Raw genomic sequence first — 23,388 nt, 5'->3', positions numbered from 1 at the left:
CGTGTTGTTCTTGTTGTGAAAGGTTTTGAAAAGCATTTATGGTCATTTACCAATGCAAGAGCATTCAGCCATGTTAAATATATTTCTCGAATAGAAATGTGATCAAAATGTTTGATGAGTTGAAATGAAATAGGCTAAGAGTCTAGAGGAAAATAAAAGCTTGAAAATTGCAGAAAAGTTTGTATTCATTTGAAATAAAAAGATAAAATCATGGAATGTGGACCATCTGTTCTTCAAAGCTCAGTTTAGGATTTTCGATGATTGTCAGTCATGCTGAATGTCAATTCAAATTTAGATCTTTTTTCATTTTTAACAGATCTCTCTCTCTCTTCCTCTTTCTCCCTCCCTTTCTTCTATCCAAACAGCCATGTGTCCCACGGACCTGCAGCAGCTGTGGAAGGACATGGCGAGCGTGCAGAACCCAGACGAGCCCATCAAGCACGAGGGGCTCGACCTGAGCACTAACAGCTCCAACTCTACCTCATACACGGCCTCCAAAGTCTCACCTCAGATCCCCCATCATCCTTTGCCAAATGGACAGAACTCCATGCACACTCCAAAGAGAGACAGGTGAGTGAAAAGACTTCCAGGAAGCAGCCTATTATCCGGGGAGGATGTCGGCGTTACAGTATATTGCGACGTTTCACTTGAGGCCTGTCCCAAATTACATACTAAAGAACTTTTCTGTACAATTTTGTGAATTTATATAAATATTGTCCCACAAGAATAAGTACTCGGATGATACACTAATTCAACCGAGACCGGGTGTTGCACTCAACACTCGCAGCTTTACTTACCTAGCAGAAAAGGGGCGGGGCTACCAGGTATTCCCATTGGATGAGAAAAAATTTAAAGACGGCTGACGACACGCCGGTGCACGAAACAGTTTTACAATGTCTTTTAAATTACTTTACAATGTGTTTATTTCGGTGTCCCGTTGAGCCATCATTTCCACCTTGCGCTCTTCTGGTTCCAAAGATGCGTCCCTGACCAAGGGCTAAGTAAAAGCGCTTCTTGAACACGAACGACTGTATAAAATGCACTGTATCCGAAATACAGACAGTCATTATGTTAGAAACATTTCATATCAATGTTTGTATTTGACCTTTGGAGTGTGAGTGTGTGTTTGTGTGTGCATTGCGAAGCTCGCAACGCTGAAATATTAACCAAATGGACCAAATGGAAGTTTCAACAAAAATGCTGAGGGGGTAATAAAAAGCACATCTGGAGTGTGATATGAATAGCACAGTTGAAGCACGTCCTGTGTGTACGTGGCACGCTGTCGAAAGGTCTGTATCTTATAAGTGCATGTTTTGTTTGCTTGCACTAATATTTCATAGGCAGCGCTGTCACAGCCTTATTTGATGTGCTGGTGTAAAGTGCCCCTAGGTCAACTTAATATTTGATGCTTGGGCAAGTTCTGCTACATGCTGGCATGACTGGAACGTCTATAACACCTCCGTGCTAGTTTAGCCGTATGTGTGTTTGGTGTCAATGTGCAGTTGTTTAATTCGGGTGAGATTAAGGTGTGTATGTAAGAAGTATGACAGGAAGACAGGTGGGGATAGACCATGGTGAGCCAGTCGTGTGTGTGTGTGTGTGTGTGTGTGTGTGTGTGGCAACTCTTCGGAGTTCTGATCAATTCCTTCCGTTTTTAAGAGCAAGACTCTTTGAATGGATCTCGTCCTTCACCAAGGGGGAGTCCAGTGACGAGCATCTCATTTCTTACCCCAAAGGCACTCCTCTACAGAGTACCCAGTGAGTACACACGCACACACATACAGACACACACACACACACACACACACACACACACACACCTGCCATATTGAGTTTGGATGAGCTGGTGTGTATTATCTATTGTTATGGGCATTCTAACCCCTTCCGTCCCTCTCTCGTACACAAACACACACACACACACACACACACACACACACACAGAAGAAAAACAGTGCGGCAGGGCTAATGCATGGCGCATGTGGACCGTGTGGTTGCCAGTAGTTTGTAATGTCTGGAGTCAGAGCAGCTTCTGAATTGAGTGGCCTCTCCACTGCCAGCACATCTGACAGAAGAGAAGAAGCATGTGTGTGTGTGTGTGTGTGTGTGTGTGTGTGCGTGCGTGCGTGTGTGTGTATGCGGCATGTGTATACTCTCCACATCAGGAGAACCTCATCTGCAAGCAAGCTGCTTTGCGTTAAACGCCATTCTGATGTGGATTCGGGACGAGTTGCCCAGACCCGAAAGCACCGCAAGCTTCCCCTCCTCTTCATGCTTAGCAGAAATCAGGCGCATGACGGAGGATCCTGCGGTCCAGGCTTCTGCGCTACATGCTAGCCCATGGCTGCTAGCCAGGCCTGAAATGAAAGATGGATGGACGTGGCTGGAAAGATGAGAGTAGAGAAAGAGGGAGAGAGAGAGAGAGCACTAATCTGATGTGGGTCTCAACAGAAGCCAGACCAGAGGACCCGATCCACCCACAACAAACACTATGGCAGCATCTCAAGCTAAACAAGCCCTCAGAGGGCGTCTTACCCCCTGCCACCCCTCTCCTCCTCCATTTTCACCAGCAAGCTCTGTTAGTGCTTCAAAAGCCACCTCAAGCTGGGTATACACCATGTGATTTACAAAATTTGAACATTTTTGAAAGCCTAAACCCACTCACACTTAATGCACAGTTACAGCTTTCTGACAGCAAAAAATCTACGAGTAAAGTTTTTACTTAATGCTCAACTTTGGTAGACTTTTTTTTTTCTACCATCTGCTTAGGTCCCAAGTGGTAATTTTAGTTGCGCAGGTACCTACTGTATATGTTTTATATCATCGCATCCTGACCCAACAGAGCGAAATATTCTGTGGAAAAAAAATGCAATAAATAAATAATTCAATAATTAATTTAATAAATACTGTAGATGGATATATGTCCAAAAAATGTATGTAGTTTAAACATGATCCACTTTCTCTTCTATATGCAGTTACATTAATTAAGACAGGTCAAAAACAAGCTAAGGACATTAGATGAGACATTTTTTTTAACATCCTGACAGAATATTTAATTAATGATTAATGATGAATGGTTAGATTAATTACTAATTACCTTGTCATCATTTAGTCATGTTATTACTTATTTGCAAGCCTCATGTTATCAATCACCCAGAATTTGTTGAACAAACTTGATTAACCCCGTGTTTTTAGACTGGAGTATCTGTGTAATCTGTGCAGTTTAATTATGAATCTTGAATTTTTTTCTCCTAAACATCTACAGCGAAGAAGCTTAAACACCAATCTGTGGCCGAAGGTGTTTTTTTTTTTTCTCAGAGCTATTTTATCCGCATACCGTAGATAAAACTCACCCTGTCACTCACCCAGTTGCTCGGTTACTTTGCGGACCATCCTACAATACAATAGTCATTTTTAAAAATATCAACATTCCAAAAATCTCCCATCAGTCCTGGAAAGACTAGAGATAAGATTCAGATTAGAGACATTTAGACAGAAAGGACGTTCAGCTGAAGAGTCCTGCTTGTGGATGGAAAGTGGTCTGGACGATAAACTGAGATAAACCCCGAGTTGTTTTTTTTTTTTTTTAAATTATGGTGTGTAATGTGCTGACATGCGGATACTGTATCATTCAAAGCATATTTGACTCGCTATAGCACCTGCGCGCGCGTGTGTGTGTTGGTGTACATGGCCTCTGTTAGTACTGTATAACCTTACCAGTTCCACCTGATCTGCTTTTATGGTATGTTTGGGAATCATTCGTCTTGTGATATGTGGAAACAATGATCTCTTTGTCTTTAAAGATCTTTTTTTTTTTTTTTTAAGCATCAGCAACATTTGTATTATTGTAAAAAAGAAAACTTGCATCACCTGCATTTCTGAACCATTATCAAAGAACATTTTCTTGTTCTTATTTTATTAATACTTTGCGTTTTTATTTCCTCTTTCTCGTTGCATCATCGATTCGAGTTCGAAATTTGACTCGTGCGATTTTAAAATGATTCTTTAGCTATCATGAATATCATTTGTGCATCAATGCAGATTTATAATAGATAGATAGATAGATAGATAGATAGATAGATAGATAGATAGATAGATAGATAGATAGATAGATAGATAGATGTCGTAATGGAAGAATAACTTTCTAATGGAAGAATAATTTTCACCTTTTTTTTCTCCATTTTTTCTTTACCTGTTTTTCTCCAGGTTGTCCCATGAGGAACACACAGCTTCACACCCACTTTACGGCCATGGAGAGTGTAAGTGGCCCGGCTGCGAGGCGCTCTGTGAAGACATGGGCCAGTTCATTAAGTGAGTGACTTGTATTCAATCTGTTCATTCATATATATCATCCTCATATATACATATATGAGGATGATATATATGTATGATCTGTCAAAAGCAAAATGAGCGAGAGAGAGAGAGAGAGAGAGAGAGAGGGCAGGTTTAGGTGTGATGTTTGAATAGAATGAGAGTTGAATTCCACGGCAAGGTGGAGGATTAGGATGCTGTTGCCTGTGACGGAGTGAGAGATTCTTCGTTGCTGTGGGATTGAACGTTGTGTACGAACACACATTCATGTTAAATGAAGCGCTAGAGCACCGAGCATGCGTTTCTCATGCTCCTGTGTTTTGTTTATATATAATACAGATTTCAGACTTTTGGAGCTTATACTACACAGATGGCCCAAATAAGGTTAAAAAAAAAGAAAAGAAAACACTCTGTCACTCACAATCCCGAGCACATGAAGGAACTTTTGTCTGACTGTTGCCTTTACTGATGTTTACATTTCTAATACAGATTCATATCTTAGTGCTCACTTGAACAAAATATTTGTATTAATTAGCATTTTTGTTTTAACTAAAAAAAAGACAATTCAGAAAGATTTATACACATTTTAGTCACACCGTGTAGAAATATTTTTTATTTGCTTGGCTGTTAATAATAATAATAATAATAGTAATAATAATAAATAAATAAACAATTCTTGTCGTTGTTCTTCTTCATCTTCTTCTTCTTCTTCTTCTTCTTCTTCTTCTTCTTCTTCTTCTTCTTCTAATTATTAGCGTTATTATTATTGATAGTAAAAGTTTATGGGGTTTTTTTGACTTACACATCAATTTACACAGATTTTCTACCCACATTGTCACCTTACTGTTGAGCTTTAGCAAATCTCAAAAACCATTTCAATATCTTGTAAATCACCTTTGGATAAAACAGCTGGAAACCAGGAACAAGGCAGAATGTTGCTTGTCCAGATGTTCAAGCTGATTTGTTTCTAATTACATTTCTATACTATTCACATGAGCACTTAATTGACTGAGAGTGTACAATCCTCCACAAGTGTATGTGGGCCGATCCAGATAGTACGTGGACATGTGTTTGGATGATACATCCCTGAAAATCTTTTACCTAGTATATCAGATTTGGAACATTTATTGGCATATAGCGTAGAGAAAACGAGGGTTAAAAATGAGCTTTTAATACTTTTTTATTTCACCTTAGCTTTCCTTCTGCTCTTCTGACTAAATGTATGAATTATGAAGGTAAAAAATTCAGAAATTTGACCCAGGTGATTTTATTCTCTCCATCTTCAACGTTAGCTTCTTTTATGAGTTCCTTCCCAAAAGAGGCACTTAATACTCTTGCAGGAAGCCAGTCTACACACGTCCAGAGGTCATGCCCTACTGAGCAGCCGTGGTGTGACATATCCCTTGAAAACCCCTTTCCTTCCTGTAGCCCTCTTCACTCTTTGTGCGTGTGTGTGTGTGTGTGTGTGAGTATGTGTGTGAGATCAGGTAGCTGTAACTTCTTGAAGCTGCCAGGCCCTGATTAACTCCCTGCTCCCATCTTTTTCTCCCTCTCTCTCTCTCTCTCTCTCTCTCTCTCTATTCCCTCCTTCCCAGCATCCCTCTGCCGGGTCAGGCAAATTGTTTTCACGCTTCGTTAGCGGCTTACTTAATTAGCTCATTTACAATTAGAGCTCTTTGTTTCTCGGACGCTAGCAAAGACATCAAAGAGGAAGCTCTCTCTACACTCCTCCACATCCCCCTCCCCACCTCTTTATTCTCCGCATCCCTCGCTCTTTTGGAGCACAGCGCAGTCTTTGGGGATGGAGGGGGTTCGGGGAGATAAAGAGAGGAGCAGATCAGAGCGAGGACTGGGCCGTAAACAGCTCCGTTGTCTTTGTGTGTTAAAATAATGAGACTTCACAGTAGAAGAGCGCTGACACGTCCGCCTGTCATATGAGGCTGAGTCACTGCGCTGCCCTAGAGGCCTGTAAGCCTCTTCTGAGCCTCTCTTCTCTTTCTGTATTTCCCTTCCTTTTCCTTTTTTTCTGTCTCTTTCTGTTTAGTGAAAATGACAGATTTGTCACAATATTTGTAAAGCAGAAAGGGAATATCATACCACTGTTGTTTTTCTCCTTGTCTTTTGTGTTTTTTCACTTCATGATATTCTGCAGATACACGTTTATATTAGAAAACATCACCCTTAAAGGTCACAAAAGATAAGTGTGAGAACGTCGTTAATTATTAAAAGTACTGAACAACAGCCACCAAAACTCAGCATTAGCATGACATGCATCCTACTCCTACTAAATCTACTCCTACTAAATGAAAACGATATTTCAAATAAGAATTTCACATTTCTTTATTTATTTTTAAAAAATAGCAAAAAAAAAAAAAAAAAAAGATGTTTAAATGACCCCAAAATAAGAACCTGAATTGATCCAATTGAGAGGCATTAAGATAATGAGAAACATGCATTAGACACCATTTTGAAACTAATTTTCTGTTTTGTATAAAGTTTCAAAATTACCTCCTGTCACCTCCTGTTCATAATTAACATAATAAATGTTAAAAGTTTCTGTGGGAAAAAATAAGCTGGGAACTAGTGACGAAGACAACAGTGACATAAAACACACGGGTAAAGTTAATTTACTGTCTAAATGTTGCTTTAAATCCAAACATATGACTTTAAGCTAATTTAATTTACAACTTACCTTAGCTAATAGCCTTTATGAACAAGCTTGTTCTACCCAAGAACACCTAATACACCACCAACAACACCATCTTATAACAAACAAATACATTTATTGTTACCTTTTCTCCCCTCAGTAACTCTTCAAATTTCTGCCAGTGTCAGCTAGCTTTACACCGAACAGAAAATTAGCCATTTGTGCTAGCTGTGGCATTACTTTATTTCTGTTGTACTCCTCTTTCAAAACAAAGGCTAGAGCAGGTTTCTTGTTGTGCTAAAACCTTCCTTTACTTCCTTTTTTTGGCATCCATTTGCTTGTACTTATATAAATACTTCTAATAGCATATACAGCTTGTTAAAAATTGTGTATGATGTTTTATAGACGATTCATTCTTGCATAAAATTCAGGAGCTCCAAATTAGCTTTAGCTAGAAGCGAAGTAGCAATGCTTATGCAGTCTTTTACTTCTGTTAATTAAAACAAACTATTTTTGAGTGACAGTAGCTGAAAAAAAGAGTTTTTGGAGGTATAGTCTGAGGTATATTGAGGTACCCTGAGGTAAATCTGAGGTAATTCTAAAGGGAATTTGGGAATGGCAGGTAGGCATGTTATAGTAAACTAAATGCTAGCTCTAGCATGCTACATGCTACTGTGAGGAATATTATGTACAATTCAATATATAGTGAGGTATATATTGTGTATTTTGAATTGTATATTGTGTATTTTGTGTATTTTGGCCAGTTTGAACATTTTTCTGTGTCCAACTTCATTAATTTATTCTGTTATTCTTATTTACTTAGTCAAAACTGGTACAAGCTTGACATCTTATCTCTGTTAGTCTCTTAGATTTGTATCAGTTGCTCATGTACAAGGTTTTCTCCCTTTTTCACACGTGCCCTTGACCGCGCTTAACTAAACCCTGGACGTCCACATCGTCTACATCACCCCCGCTTCAGATGCAGAGGTTTTAGCCTCGGGCTCATGAGCTCTGCCTCTTCTAAGACATTATTTAAATTTCCCGCCAGCGTCCCTGGTGACTGGCCTGAGGAGCGGACTCAGTGCGAGCGAGGGGGTTTAGGGGAGCTGGAGTGGCGGAGAGATGACGGCTGCTGACACAAACATCAAAGAGCCGGGGAGTCTGGGAAAGTTTTAAGAGCAAAGCTGTTGTTTGGTTGCGCGGTGTCTCATTTCACAGAGCCCCGGGGCATGCAGAGAAAGGGATGTTAGGGGAAAATAGAGGAAGAGAAATAGAGAAAAAGAGTGAGGGAGGAGGGAGGAGGGGGGGCAGATAATGCTGTCTATCCTGCCCTTCATGGGCCAGCCAGCGGTTTTTATTCATCGCTATCAGAAGAGAGATAGCATAGGGTGGACTTTTTTTCTCCCTCTTCACTCCCTTTTCCCTTTTTTTGCCTTCACTATAGATATATCTGGCCGCCTGCCACTTGTAGCGTCTGTTCTTCTGCTGTTTTTTTCTTTCTTATAGAGTAATGCAAGTTTGATAAAATACCCATTCACTACTAATCCCCATCCTCTCCTTCTTTTCCCTCTTCTGCCCCTGAGCTCTTTAATGATCTTCAGTTTTCTCTGGCATGTCCAGACTACATGTGTTAAAATACTCATGCCTTTTGTTGCCACTTGACTTTTTTTTTCCCCCTCAGTCGTCATAAATGCAGCTTAGATCCCAGCGAGTAAACAGTACCTCATTGTCGGCTCTGTTGTAAGGAAAAAAAGTGCGGCTACTGTTTATTATATGCCATAAAGCATGTGGTGTGTTTCTCGGTTCAGAGAGAGAGAGAGAGAGAGAGAGAGAGAGAGGAAAAAAGAGAAAGGAAAGCAAAGAGTGAGATCATGTTTTTATCATCATTCACATGTAGAAGGTGGAAAAAAAAGTTATCTGCGTCTGGCTTAGTGGAGCATATGACATCATTGTTTTCATTTAATTTCCCCGCGTCTGCCTCCTCATGATTTGCCTCGAAAAAATGGAAGAAAAAAATGTCTAACACTATTACTGTAAGTCAGTCACTATGTGATGGAGAGATAAATGAAGACGCTGGGATCAGAGGATGAGCGATTTGTGATGGCACAGGGAAATTCCCCAATGAGTACAGCGATCGCAGGAGATTTAGCCCGAGAGTGATTTGTAGATCAGTGCTTATGAGATATGACTCAGCAAAGTGAGAACTTGGGGGTGGGGGTGGGGGGAATGTGTGTGAGGACATGTGTGAGGATGTGTGTGTGATGCAGCCTTCGGTTTTTAAGATCAGGATTTCCCCATGGGATCAACTAATCCACAAACCTTTGGACTCCAGAGAGTGGCTGCTTTATGGGGCTTAATCGTGAAGAGAGAAAGCTTTTTTAAGTTTGTTTCCACTTGAGGGACATCCAGAAAACACCTTTATTCCATCGTTCTGTCTTTCCGGCATTTTCTCAGGAACTGGGTAATATTATTCCATCAGGTGTGTGGTCATGTGACCTCCCTCACATCTGACATTGTTGGTGCTTTGTGGGAAAATGACTACCGGATTCGTTAATTAGAAAGTGGAAAGTGTGTGTGTGTGTGTGTGTGTGTGTTTCCTGATATGGGGAATGATGGGAGACCTTGTGATCTTTCCCAGCATGCTCCTATCCTGCCCTGTCCGGGTTATTTACAATTTAACACCCAGACCTTTCATATGCTGGACCTAGTCACTACACACACACACACAATCCAAATTCCCCATTTCTCCACATTCTTCCTTACTGTTTTTCCAACTTTCATCCCGTTGGATCCTCCTCACTTTTCTCGCCGTGACTTCATCACACTCTTTCAGCTCATCAACTCTCTCTCTCTCTCTCTCTCTCTCTCTCTCTCTCTCTCTCTCTCTCTCTCTCTCTCTCTCTCTCTCTCTCTCCGGGCGTCATCTGTTTGTTTTGTTTTTGGAGAGCTAGATGATTGCTTCATGAAGAAAAACACACGTTGGATGACTCGCTGATTGGGAACTGGATTTACTGACTGTTCCCTGAAAACAAATGATATCATATCCAGGTGTTTTTTTAATTCTCCTTCCCACTCACAGAAGGTCGTGATCTGCAGCGCCTGATTTCTTTTTTATTATTATTATTTCTCAAAACACAGTTAAATTGATAGAACAAAAAAAAACCCTCTTTATTGCTTTTCCAAGATTGGACTTGGACATCTGTGACATTTTAAAATTTTAATTTTTTTTTTTAAATAAAGAACGTGACTGGATTATCATATTTGATTTTTTTTTTTTAATAGTCCACACTAGAACTGAAAAAGGGTGTGTGTGTGTGTGTGTATGTGTGTGTGTGTGTGTATATTCCTGTTTCCCCTGATAATGTTTATCCCAAAACAATCGGCCAACACTATATTGTTACATTGCTCCCCACACCCAAACACACACGCAATACTACACAATACTACACTCATTCACTGCGCCTTTCATGTGCTAATATTATTTATATTTTCACAATAGAGGAAATAGAGTTTATACACCGGGTGAAAAGTGTTTCTTTGGGTGGAAATCCACCATTGTGGAGCATTTCCTTGAAACGCATAGCCCAAAAGAGCTCGGACACAAGCCTCCTTCTCCGAATGGGAAAATAATCAAACTATCTGCCGGCTGGATTTTTTTATTTTTTTTTTTGATGTGGCTGTTTGTTTATATGAAGTCATGCTTGGCTGGGACATCTTCGCTTGGATGCAACCTCCGTGTTTGTGTGTGTTGTCAGGCTGCGGTGGCTGCAGCACTAAATACACGCTGCACACGCCCTAATCTGTCTCCGCAGCAGTCCTAAAATTGTGTGTGTGTGTGTGTGTGTGTGTGTGTGTGTGTGTGTGTGTTTGACGGAGGCAGACAGCAGATGCACGGAAAGCGGCAGATGCGTCGGGGAAAGACGCCTCAGCACGTTGGCAGATTTTCTCTCTAAACCCTCGGGTATATTTATGATCTCGAAGTCTACAGGCAAAGCTGGATAGAGTTTAAAGTGCGGTTTCGACTTTCTGTTTGTAGTGTTTAACTCTTGTTTTTTTTGGCTCGCCTGAAACGTTTCCTTTTGATTTTTACTACTAAGATTATTTTGTACATTTGTTATATCTTTAACAGCCTACATTTAACTCGTTTTTTTTTTTTCAAACCGTATTTGAAATAATTGAAAATTTTAAAATCGAATGAATAGTTAAATCAAGTTTACATTTAACGTTTAAATGTTGCATTTAATTCAAATTTGTGTTATTAAATGTTGAGCAAATGGAGAAAAGTTACTCTTATTCTGGAACAAACATTTTCCCCACTCTAATTAGGCACTTTATTTTACCACATATTTTTTGTTTTAGAGTTAGGCCATGTCTTTAATCTGTAAAACCAGCACCTGCTTTTAATAAAACACTCATTAAGAGTCACGTCGTGAGCAGAGAGCGAGCAGTTAAGTTCAACAAAGATTTAGGTTTCCTGCTGTTCTGCTTCATTTTGTTTGGTCTGGACCAATAACAGCGATTACACTGTAATCAACCTCAGTGATTGTTCAAGTTATTCACTAACAAGGTCAATTAAAAAAATAAGAAATGCGGTGAAAACATGCTACAAAGTGAAATTATTACATTTTAATACATGGTACATGACCTACTGTAGGTTTCTCATCCACGTCATCTCACACCTTTATATGTATTATATAGTTGATATGAATCATTGCCATGAACATATCTTGGATGTGTAATAAAGTTTTTTTTATAGATGCACCCGTTTGATTCTCGAAAAAAAAATGTCTGATCGATCAAAAGTGCTTAAGCACATCTTTACCTTTAAGTAAAATAATGCACAGAAACCCAAAATATCGTCATATTCCTCTTAAAAACGTGCATTCAGCTATGGAGAAGTGTGCCAGTGGCTTCACCTCTGATTAAAAAATTATGTAAATTACAGTAGAAATGTTGTGTAATAATCTTACAGCTACTTAAGGATAGATCATTCCTGTTATCTTTTTTCCTGACCCATCGAAAAGAGAGAACGTTGTGTATTACACTATCCATAAATATCAGATACACAGTTTAGAAGAATTTCTAAGCTAGCTCACACGTCCGCTACAGACCTAACGCGCGCTTTGATTTGATTTCACACGGATGATTCAAATCTGGACCAAATTCAACTCCCAGCTTAAAGGTAGCTATGGAATAACAGAAGCTGATGGATAATGCCTTATGGCAGTAAATACACTACACTAAAGCAAATTTGCAAACTGATTAGTAAACATCTGTCACGATGAGTCGTCTTCTATTAATTTCATTTTTGGATTAAAATTGGATCAGTATCATTGTATGATTAGATGTAATTCTTCCACCCTTATGATTACTCATCTACTCTCTCTCTCTCGCGCTCTCTCTCTCTCACTCTCTCAGAGAGAGATTATGCTAACTTTTTCTCTCTTGTTATCTGTCAGGCACCTCAACAGCGAGCATGCCTTGGACGACCGCAGTACAGCACAGTGTCGGGTGCAGATGCAGGTCGTTCAGCAGTTGGAGATACAGGTTAGATACACACATGCTCACACACACACATGCTCGCACACACACACACATGCACACACACACACACACACACACACACACACACACACACACACCAGCCATTCTCTGTACTAGAGAATAACACAGAACCTAAGTAAAAGAACACGTTAGTTTACACCATTAGAAATGGCATTAGTTCATAAATTCTCAAATCTCATTGGTTATAAAGTGTTGAATCAATTTTCTATACCAGCATATAATTATCCAAATCACAGGTTTATACGAGTGAACCCTTTCTAATGCATTATTGCTTCTGAAGGAACTACTCACGCACACAGGGTCTTGGAAAGCGAACTTTATAATTAAAAATCCAGCGTCAACACAGCGTCCGCTTCCTTCTACTGTAACATGACAAGCTGATGTCTGTTTCCCTGGAGAAAAAATAAAAATAAGTTAGTAATTATAACTTTTTTTTTATCACAATTCAGATTTTTGCCATGCAATCCTGAACTCTTTGAATCTTCTTGGTCTGTGTGATAGCAGAAAACATTATAGAAGATTATTTTCCCAGCGTGAATAAGATAAGGCTATATCTTATATAGGATAACCCTCATCAGCTAGCCAAGAGAAAAAAAACACACTACAGTGTTTTCATTACCTGGAGTTTGTCACATCTCAGGTACTGCATCAAGTGAATGTGCATAATGTGAAAACTAAACAAAATTGTGTGATTTGTAATTGTGTAAAAAAAAAAAAAAGTCTGATTTGTGAGATTATTACCTTGGAAAATAAGAGCGGTTGGTGACAACATTCCACAACACTAAATATATCTATATTGTAAATGATAAAATGCAAGAGCAACTGTAGTGAAATGAAAGGATTAAAACACTTCAGGACACTCCTGATTAGAAAATAATTAGAAATCACTCCACCCAGTCATGGAACATTTTTCTATACGTAACTCTCTGTGTTTTATTTCTTACTCGAATATCACTTTCATCTCACAAAAGGCCTCCTAATACCAAACAAAAAGTTCTTCATCCAGGTCAGACTGACTGCTAATACGGATCCGTTTTGCTGTCAGTCAAATGTTCAGCACACATCAGGCCGGTGAGATGTTCTCCAGTGTCTGTGTGTGTGACCAGACTGGAGCTTGATGCTGTCTGGCGAGTGTGTAGTGATGCTTAACGATGGTTCACTCTGACACAACATTAAGTCACATTAAGAAAAATCCCAGCAGCTATAAAAAACACAGACAAACACACACACACACACACACACAAACACACACAGAGTTGCAGACTGTAATTCACATCGACATGAGCGAGGTAAGCTGTCAGAGCATGGTGCTAAGGCTTTTCTATTTTTGAGAATTGATAGTAAGCTAGCGTAGTCTAGGGTATTAACACCATAATGGTGCACATTAGGACTCCTTCAATTAGCACTGTCACCCTATCTGTTTGTTCCTAATACAACTTAATACATGTAAAAGCAAAGCTGCCAGCATCATCCTGAGGCTGGGATTTATCTCTGTTTCATACCAAACTTGAACACGGATCAGCTAACGGCAAAGATGCAGATTATCCTTAAATACAGCAAGTACCTCTCCTCTCCTGAACTCTGAGGCTGTTTTCTAAAAGGCCCCTGGCATAAATACGCCGCATTATTTGGAATTTCCAAACTGGATTATGCTGCTGGTTTTAGACATGACTGCATCAAAGAAATATATCGCAATATGGAACGGATTGTCATTCATTACAAAATGAATATTGTCACTTCGAACTGTAAGGCCAGGTCCAAAGGTCTGAATGCATTACCAGGAACTGGGTTTTATTTAAACAACTCTGGAAATCATAGCATGCATTACAGAACATTACATCATATAGTAGTGCTAGAAAACTTACACTACATTCTACAGTGCACAGTGCAGATTCTTGTTGATGCCGTACAGTTCATTGGGTATGCCACATTACAGGATCGGTGTATCGTTCATCCCTAACGTTATGAACAATCGCAGCACATTTGAGCAAGATGTTTGTTGTTGTTTCAAACAGATATTTCCTCAACATTTGAATAACATTAAGAATATCTTTTTTATCTAAATTGTAGATGAACTCAGACAAATCTGTTCATCTATAAATTCATGGAGCAGATTCAGTTCTATACCTTCATGGCATTCTATGGCATTTAGCAGAGGCTACGATGTACAAAAATGCTTCTAAGTCTCTATTGATGAATACATTACATTTACATTTACATTTCCGGCATTTAGCAGACGCTTTTATCCAGAGTGACTTACAATTTATTTCAGTTTATACAACTGAGCAATTGAGGGTTAAAGGCCTTGCTCAGGGGCCCAGCAGTGGCAGCTTGGTGGACCTGGGATTCGAACTCATGACCTTCCGATCAGTAGTCGAACGCCTTTAACATTAACACTGGTTCACTAGGTTACAGGCTTAGGATACCATCAACCTAAAACTCTGTTGTTTTTTTTTGTTGAATAAACACAAAACAAACAGGGAAAATAAGTGCTAGTTTAAGTGTTTCAGGAAGAGGTAGGTCTTCACCTGTCGTTTGATGATCACCAGTGACTCAGTTGTTTGGACATCTAGGGGAAGTTCATTCCACTACCTCGGTGCCAGAACAAAAAAAAGTCTCGCTGTATACATACCTCTTACCCTGAGAGATGGTAGGATGGTGGTAACAATTACCACAACATTAAACGGCTCACAATTCTTTGTAATTAAAAATGAATAAAAAAATACAAAAAAGTATGTATGTATGTATGTATGTGTATATATATATATATATATATATATATATATATATATATATATATACATATATATATATATATATATATATATATATATATATACATATATATATATATATATATATATATATACATATATATATATATATACATACTTTTTATTCCGCTGTCGGGCGGAATCCTCATATCTCCAAAACCGTTATTTTTCAGGAAATTAAAAAAACGCCGTACCTTATCTGCAGTGCACAGGGTTTAGTCCACATTGCAGTGGATTGTCTTGCGCTAAATTCCTGTCCTCAGACGAGCACCAGAACTAGCGGGGGTCAAGATTTTTTTCTTTGAGCACAGTGTTTTGAAGACATTTACCTCAGAAGACGTGTTGATTCGTTGCGACTCTTATTAAGGAGAAATATGCCGTGAAGCTCTCCCGCGGAGTGAGGAAGAGATGGACAGTTGAAGTGTCCAATGGAGTTATGAGATTTGCGCTTAAGCTATTTTCAAGACTTTAGATTGGTTAATAACTCGTAAAAATAACAGTGGGGACTGATGGGGACTGACCAATGGGGACTGACCAATAGCATCGTTATGTGAAAAAATATGAAATTGACCAAATTTGGACATACGAGGTTTCCACCCGACAGCGACGATATATATATTTATTTATATATATATATATATATATATATATATATATATATATATATATATATATATATATATATACATTTTTTTATTTTATTTTTAATTCATTGTTCATTTCTGTGTTGAAGTTACTATAAAAATGCAGCTTGTTGACACTGCTGACATCGGAGACTCCTTCCAAAAATGCAGAATACACAACAAGGGACAAAGAAATTGCCTCCAATTGTCAACCATTACACACGTTTGTTTAACCTCTTTACATAGAACATCAGATTTTCTAGTAAGATGTGACTATAGCTGTGTCGAGGAATCAGCTGCAGTTTTTATGAGATGCTGTATGTAGCGTCATATACAGATGAGTGCAGCTGCAGGGAACGCGAGAGCGCAGGAGGGAAAGAGGGTTTCATTCCAAACATGTATAACGGAAGGTGCAACATGATATGTGAACATCTCATTGACCTCTGGACTAGGACTCATAATTAAACCCGCAGGAAAAATCCAGATTCCCTTTTCCTCACCGTCTTCCCCGGCTCGCTCCCAGTTTCTCTCACCTTCTCTAGTTGCCTGTCGGCTCAATTTGAATTTAGACTCTTTAAGTACCGGAGACTGACGATAGACCCGATTTCCCGATAGCTCTTCTTCCAAAATATCTACAACATGCAATAAATATACTTTATATGTAGAATTATGATAGATAGGTCGGTTTATATTCTCACACACATCACTCTGTTATCTCGCTGAGTTTCACTGACAGAGAGGAAATAAAAAGGTATCTATACTGAAAAATCATACAATTACACTTTTTATTTTAAAGAACCAGCACACAGGGATTGTAATGAACTGAAATGGCATGTAAATAAATACAAATTAGTAAAATTTATTATTATTGTTGTTGTTGTTGTTGTTGTTGTTGTTATTATTATTATTATTATTATTATTATTATTATTATTATTATTATTATTATTATCATCAACTTGTCATCTTAGCCCTATGTGCATAAATCACATAAATAAAATAAAAAAATCAGAAAATTCTGATTTTGTGTTTATTTATTTAAATTTTTATTTTACAGTTGAACCAGAAAGTTTTACACGTTTTACAGATTGTACATAAACAAAAAGAAATAAATAATCTAATTTGCTAAAACTGAACAGATGTTCTGAATGTTGTTGTTGTTGTGTCAGTACTAACAGCATGTTTGTGTGCACTTGCAGCTGGCCAAGGAAAGCGAGCGACTGCAGGCAATGATGACCCACCTGCACATGCGTCCATCAGAGCCAAAGCCTTTCAACCAACCGGTACATATATCACCTTTAACCCCCACCACAGACTCTGCATTGTCTTTTAGGATCACTCATATTTGTTCTGCATTTGCCTCCATGCCCATAAACCAAAATAAATACATCACATAATAAAATAATTGCACAGTACGGTCCAACAAGTCAGTCTTTAATGTAGTTTGTAGTGCATATCCACAGTAAAAACAGTGCCCTCTGTTGGCATTTCAAGGAACTGCATTTGAAATGAGCCATGAAAAACTTGTAGAAGTAAGAAAAGAAATAGCCTGTCTGCTGAATGTTAGGGTATGCAACACGAAGGCTTAAATGTTTACTGATAATCTAAGTACACATGTTTTCTTGTGTCATTAATCGTGTGTCTAAACAAGCGTCTCAAATGCAGTTTAAACACAGGCTCAGTGTTAGGCTCTACATACACCGACTAATCACTTACAGCTGGACTAGGCTCTGCTTCTGCACAAAAGAAATGACTTGCGGTTGTGTGTGAGAGTGTATGAGAGAGAGAGAGAGAGAGAGAGAGAGACTGTATCCTACCTTCTCAGTTAATACAAAGCTCCGCATAATTTTTTTTCCAGCCACCAAGCCCGGCTCACAGTGATTAGATGTCTAATGAATATTTCATGGCAAGATTGATGAGGAGTCTTATTAAAATATGAAGATGTTGAAATTAATTGACAATTAGAACTGGAGTGTCTTAATTTGGAAAAGGGATATAAAAAGTGGGAAGGAAGGGCGGGAAAAATAGGCGGCGTCTCCTGGTCTGTTTGGAGACATATCCTGGTGATGGGGTCCCGTCAAAGCCGGTAATGGGGTTGCCACGTCGGGGCTGGATCACTGACGAGAGAAAGTGGAGCGAGGCCTACTGAGCTAGCGAATAGAGTTGTCCCTTATGAGGTTGTCGATCGCAGTCACGGCTGTTCAGCGGGCATCATGGCAGCCTGGCACAGCGCCAGTGTTAATTAAGTACCTGTTAAACAATTTTGCCCCCCTAATTACTGGAGATGGGCCAGGTTGGCTTGGCGATGAGAGGAGGTGAGGAGAGTCAAAAAAAAGGAGGGGTGGTGCGATTTAATTCGCCATATTAGCTTCAAACACCTCCTGCCCCTCCTTTCTCTGCTATTGCACGTGCTTGTGATGGTTTTAATTAGAGGAAAACAAGCAGCCCTGGAAATGCCTCCCTCCATCTCCCAGCGCTCCTCCGCACACCCGCTGTAGCTAATTGGGCGATGCTAGCGAGGGCGGCTAACCACAGCCACGTGCTGTTTGTTGCCGGATTGTGTTCCATCTCCTCCTTTTTGTATTGCTTTGTTTTTGTTCCTTTTTGCATCACTCTAATTGCGCGCCGCTAAAGAGCTTTGGCACATATGCACATGTGTCAAAGATGCACAAGGGGATTTTTTTTTAAATCCCATCGTAGCGGATTGTCTTATAATGGAGCCTGTGTGCCAACTGGCTCTGACGTGGCTGGCGTGGCGCTCTCCTCTCAGCATGGGAGCGATAGCGAGTTTACGGCGATTATATTTCCCTGCGCTGTAATGAGAAGGCAGGAGATTATTGTACAGCACTGCGTGGAAGAATCAAAGCTGCAATGAAACCGGATAGCATGATCCCGTAAACCGGGCGTGTTTGAACTTCTTAAAAAAAAAAAAAAATTCGCGGTTGATTGAGGAGCTTTGTGGTGAGAGTAAGGATCTAAATTTACACAATTGATTTAGCCTCTCATTTTATCATCACTTATTAACTGTTGATCGTACTAAAGTCTAGAGTTTTTTATATACTTTCATCCCAGTTATTAACACAGAAGATCATATTTATTGAAACAGACACACAAAATCCTTTTTCTTTTAGTCATATAAAAGTAGTTTTATTCCACATTTTTCCCTCACAAAATATCAAAATGACGTTAAAAAAACTCACGATATTTAAAATAATATTTATACTTCATTAGCCAGTTGAATAAGTTTAATATAAAAACAATTAAACATCTTCAGAATTAAAAATGAACAGTTATGATGCAGCAGCAAAACTAAAAGAAAAAGCTGTGTTTTTTTTTGACTAGTGTTTATTCCAAACCCTTTATTTAATTATTTACAATATGTAGTGTCTGAATTCCCTTCTTTTTTTTTTCTCTTCCTCTCCTTGTGTCTCTGTAGCTGAACTTGGCGTCGAGCGCCTCTCTGTTGAAGCGGGACAGCGACCCTTTTCCCGAGGGTTTACCACACCCTCCCACTTCGGCAGCAGCTCCCATCACCCCCCTGAGGCAGGGCCCGTCCGTCATCAGCTCCTCCAGTCTACACGGTGTCGGCCCCATCCGCCGGCGCAATTCCGACAAGTACTGCACCCCCATCGCATCTGGTCAGCACACACACACACACATATACACTTGTACACACTGGCTGAAACTCACCAGTAGACTTGAGCTGTGTACATGTAAATGAAGTTCTTAACTGAACAGCTTGTCATTTTTTTTTTTTGTCCGTTGACAGAGCTAGCCCAGAATTGTGAATTCTACAAAAACGCTGACGTCAGACCTCCGTTCACATACGCTTCTCTGATACGGCATGTAAGTCACCCCAACCCTGCACCTATATACTCAGAAACAGACTTGGAATCGTAACCATTTAACAATCACACATTTGGGATTAACGCTACTATAAGTGTATACTGTATAGTACACAATATATTTAATACAGATTAAAAGTGTAACCAGGACCTCAAGGGTTAGTGTTAGAAACTAGGTTGTGAGGCTGTTAGATTTGGATCTTTGCACTCATTCGTCTGAGTTCCGAGCCTGTGTGTGAGAGCAAGAGAGGAGTAAGTGTGGGTGTGTGTTCATAACTGTGGATTTATGATCGTTTCTAAGTACGGTGTCAGCCATGCTGAAATGCACACCTCCAGTTCTAACACAGTGACTGCAGATGGCTCATCAGCTAATGTGCCTCTAATAGCAGCCATTTCAATCACTCTCTCTCTCTCTCTCTCTCTCTCTCTCTCTCTCTCTCTCTCTCTCTCTCACACCCCTTTCTCTCTCTCTAGGCTATTCTTGAGTCCCCTGAGCGACAGTTGACTCTCAATGAGATCTACAACTGGTTCACACGAATGTTCGCCTATTTCAGGAGAAATACAGCAACCTGGAAGGTGAGACATGAAACAGCTATCATATCTCTGTAAAATAAACAGATTTCTTTTTTTTTTTCTTTCGACACCATCTAGCATCATGTGCTCTCCTGTTCGATTTCAATTTACCTGCCAAGTTAAAGAATCATTTCCGGTTAAACGGCTGGTTTATTTGTTCGATTCATCCTTTGAGTCATGGTTCATATGGTCGTTTTTATTGAGTAAGCGTCCTGCCTTTTAAGACTGGCTGCTCGCTCCACCTAGCAACATGGCTAAACCACAGATGCATTGAGTCAGCCCCATTGTTCTGCCTGATGCAAACAGTAGTAAATTCTGCCCCTGTGCCAAGGGCCACATTCTGATAACGTGTAGCCGTAATTAATGATGCCAACTCTGTTCCCGGCCAGCCAGGGCACGACCCCGCCTGCTTTCTTTTCCGTTCTGTCTATCCCACTCTTTTGTGTTGTCCCAATCCGCCGTCTCTATTGTCTCCTCTGTGACTCTGGGAGAAAAAGCAGGCCAATGTGTTTGCTAGAGGAGAAAAATTAACTTGTTTTTTTTTTTTTTTTTTCTCTCGTCCTGTCTGCCATCTGTAAACTGTAATCACAAGATAGTGAGACGGTATTCCTGTACTACAAACAGAGGCGTTCTCTTTCAGAACCCAGACTGCATAGACAAATTCAGAACATTTCTAAAGTCATAATATGCAGTTTGTAAGAAGAGATACAGGTTCAGCTCAGGTGTAATTTTCTATTTCTCTTGCTATTTAATTATTATAAAAAAATTCAATCAAACACAAAGAATTACCCTTGTTTGATTTCCCAACTTTTTTTCCCCCCCTCATTAGATCTGGCTGATAAGGCATGACTAAAAGTGTTAAAAAAACAATTAAACCTCAAAAAGACTGTTAAATGTAATCAGAGCACAGTCTTAATGCACAGCTTTGAACTAACAGGAGGAAGCTTTTAGAGGAAAATAAAAAGGTCTATCTGGTGGAGACCTTAAAGGTTCTGTGTAGATCCCTAGATCTCTAAAACAGAGTATTTTCCCAGACATAGAGGAGTTCAGGTAGAACATTTTTAGAAGGCATAGGACCCTTTAACTCTTGAAGACGTTAATTTACTTCTCTCTTTAGCACTCATTGCAAGTAAAAACATATTTAATTTAGTTAGAGTTTCATTTCGTGGCTATTCTGTGAAAAGCTACTAAACCGCTTTGTGTGTGTGTGTGTGTGTGTGTGTGTGTATGTTTTTCATTAGGCTAATTTCATTTTTTTACTGAAGGCCTGAACATGTCACTGTTTAATGTCAGCCTTCTGAACATCGAAGTCAAACCCAAGCTGAAAAGCAAGAACTACTGGATAACTTTCAAAATAAAAGTGCACCAAACATTCGGTTTTTGAAAACTAAGAATACAAGTTTGAGGGAACACACTACTCACTCACTGCTCAGTAAGCACCAGTCAGGACTCACTGGTCTAAACTGGTGGGAAACTCGATGGCTGTGAAGTTTGAAAGCACAGACTGTTTCAATGGCGGAATTCCTTTCATTGTAATATGTATGCATGAGAGCAAATCTCTAGCGCTCAAGCATGCTACCACACACACACACACACACACACACACACAAACAGTTTTGTTTTATCGCTCCACAAGCACGTTGCTGCCTTATCGGTTGGTTTAATTCGAGCCACTGATCAGCTTCTGCTCAGCGCTGCTCCACTGTGCCGCTCTATCTCAACCGTGCATCTCTCCCCAGGAGCCTGGCGCTCCTCTGGGCACCACATCTTGTCTACACAGACCCCCTGCTACGTGTGTGTGTGTGTGTGTTTAATGTCTACTCACAATTTAAACCACTTTTGATTCAGTTACCACATAGACAGACGAGGCCAGATTGTAAAGAACAGAAACCGCCTTCCACTTCATCTCTGTCCGCTTCTTTTCTTTTTAGTGACGTTCACTACATTCCTCTGTATCGCTTTCCCGGTTGATATGCCATCATCTTGCAAACTAAAAGACATTTTAAGGCCACTTTAGCACTACTTAGGATCTTACAGTACTTTGTCTCAGGTGGGGGGGAAAAAGGGATTGGAAATGGAGAAAAAAGGAGCAATGGCTTAGCCCTTGAGAGCAGTTTAGAGAGGTCAGAGATGGAGTGATGAGGAGAAGCAGAAGAGAAGACAGGTTTGAATATCTGTAACGTCTCATTTCACTTTTATGAAATTTAACAATTAATAGACACAGTTTATCGCGTTCTCATCTGCCAATGTCTTCCTTCCATTTTCTCTCTCTTTTGTAATATATTCACACAATCTCTCTCTCTCTCTCTCTCTCTCTCTCTCTCTCTCTTACCAGTCGTTTGGCTGCGGTATTAAATATAGAAATGGGGCTCTATGTTCTCTGGCTCAGTTAATGGCCATTCATATTTCATGGAAAGAGCAGGGGGAAGTCATTGATCAGTCACAGACTGTCCCTTAGGTGTAAAGATGGACCTTGCCTAGAACTATGATTCATATCTATAAATCTTAATGCTCTTTTTTTGCAGCACACACTCCTGTCGTGCATTTTTCAGACGACTGTTTGATCTCGGGTCAAGTGTTTCTTGTTACACTTCAAATCTAAACAGTAAATCTTTTTTCTTTTTTTTTTTAAACAGCATCAAAGAGCAAAAAGTGTCTGAAGTGTGAAGTGCCACTTTATTTATTTACATTGCTTCTTATCTTAAGCTTGTTTTGTCTGCGTTTTTGCGTTCTCGAGCGTAAATGAAATGAAACGTCTGTTGCACTAAGGATGGATGGCCTCCTCGTGTCTTCTCCAAGCTGTTCGGCATTTAAGCAGATTAAAGTTCCATGTATCCTGGAGTGTTTAATTGATGGAAAGCGTTTAGTCGTACGTCTACATTACGCTGATCAGTATTTAAAACAGCTGTAAAACGGTTAATATAGCCAACAGGAAGACAAATAGCCAACCCTGATGAGATGCTAAAATGGCGTCTGGCACACCAGTTCCTTTTGCACCGCCACTCGAGTAGGCAAGACCCGTTTGACATCCACGTCACGAGTTCCATCTTTTCTA

General features: G+C 39.6%; 1 protein-coding gene across 4 annotated transcripts in view; it reads left to right on the top strand.

Annotated features, from left to right (window-relative positions):
* The window catches only part of foxp4 (forkhead box P4), a 130,438-nt gene that overhangs the window by 93,220 nt on the left and 13,830 nt on the right, over positions 1-23,388 (top strand). For all 4 annotated transcript variants that reach the window (XM_060857897.1, XM_060857896.1, XM_060857899.1 and 1 more), the window contains 8 exons: positions 366-570; positions 1,660-1,758; positions 4,204-4,308; positions 12,415-12,502; positions 17,115-17,198; positions 19,352-19,553; positions 19,685-19,761; positions 20,235-20,336. In XM_060857897.1, the coding sequence (XP_060713880.1) occupies positions 366-570; positions 1,660-1,758; positions 4,204-4,308; positions 12,415-12,502; positions 17,115-17,198; positions 19,352-19,553; positions 19,685-19,761; positions 20,235-20,336 (962 nt within the window). The remainder of the gene's footprint in view (positions 1-365; positions 571-1,659; positions 1,759-4,203; positions 4,309-12,414; positions 12,503-17,114; positions 17,199-19,351; positions 19,554-19,684; positions 19,762-20,234; positions 20,337-23,388) is intronic.

Source organism: Tachysurus vachellii, chromosome 22 (assembly GCF_030014155.1).
Source record: "Tachysurus vachellii isolate PV-2020 chromosome 22, HZAU_Pvac_v1, whole genome shotgun sequence".
In the NCBI taxonomy this organism is placed as follows: domain Eukaryota; kingdom Metazoa; phylum Chordata; class Actinopteri; order Siluriformes; family Bagridae; genus Tachysurus; species Tachysurus vachellii.
This window is presented reverse-complemented; position numbering and strand designations above follow the sequence as displayed.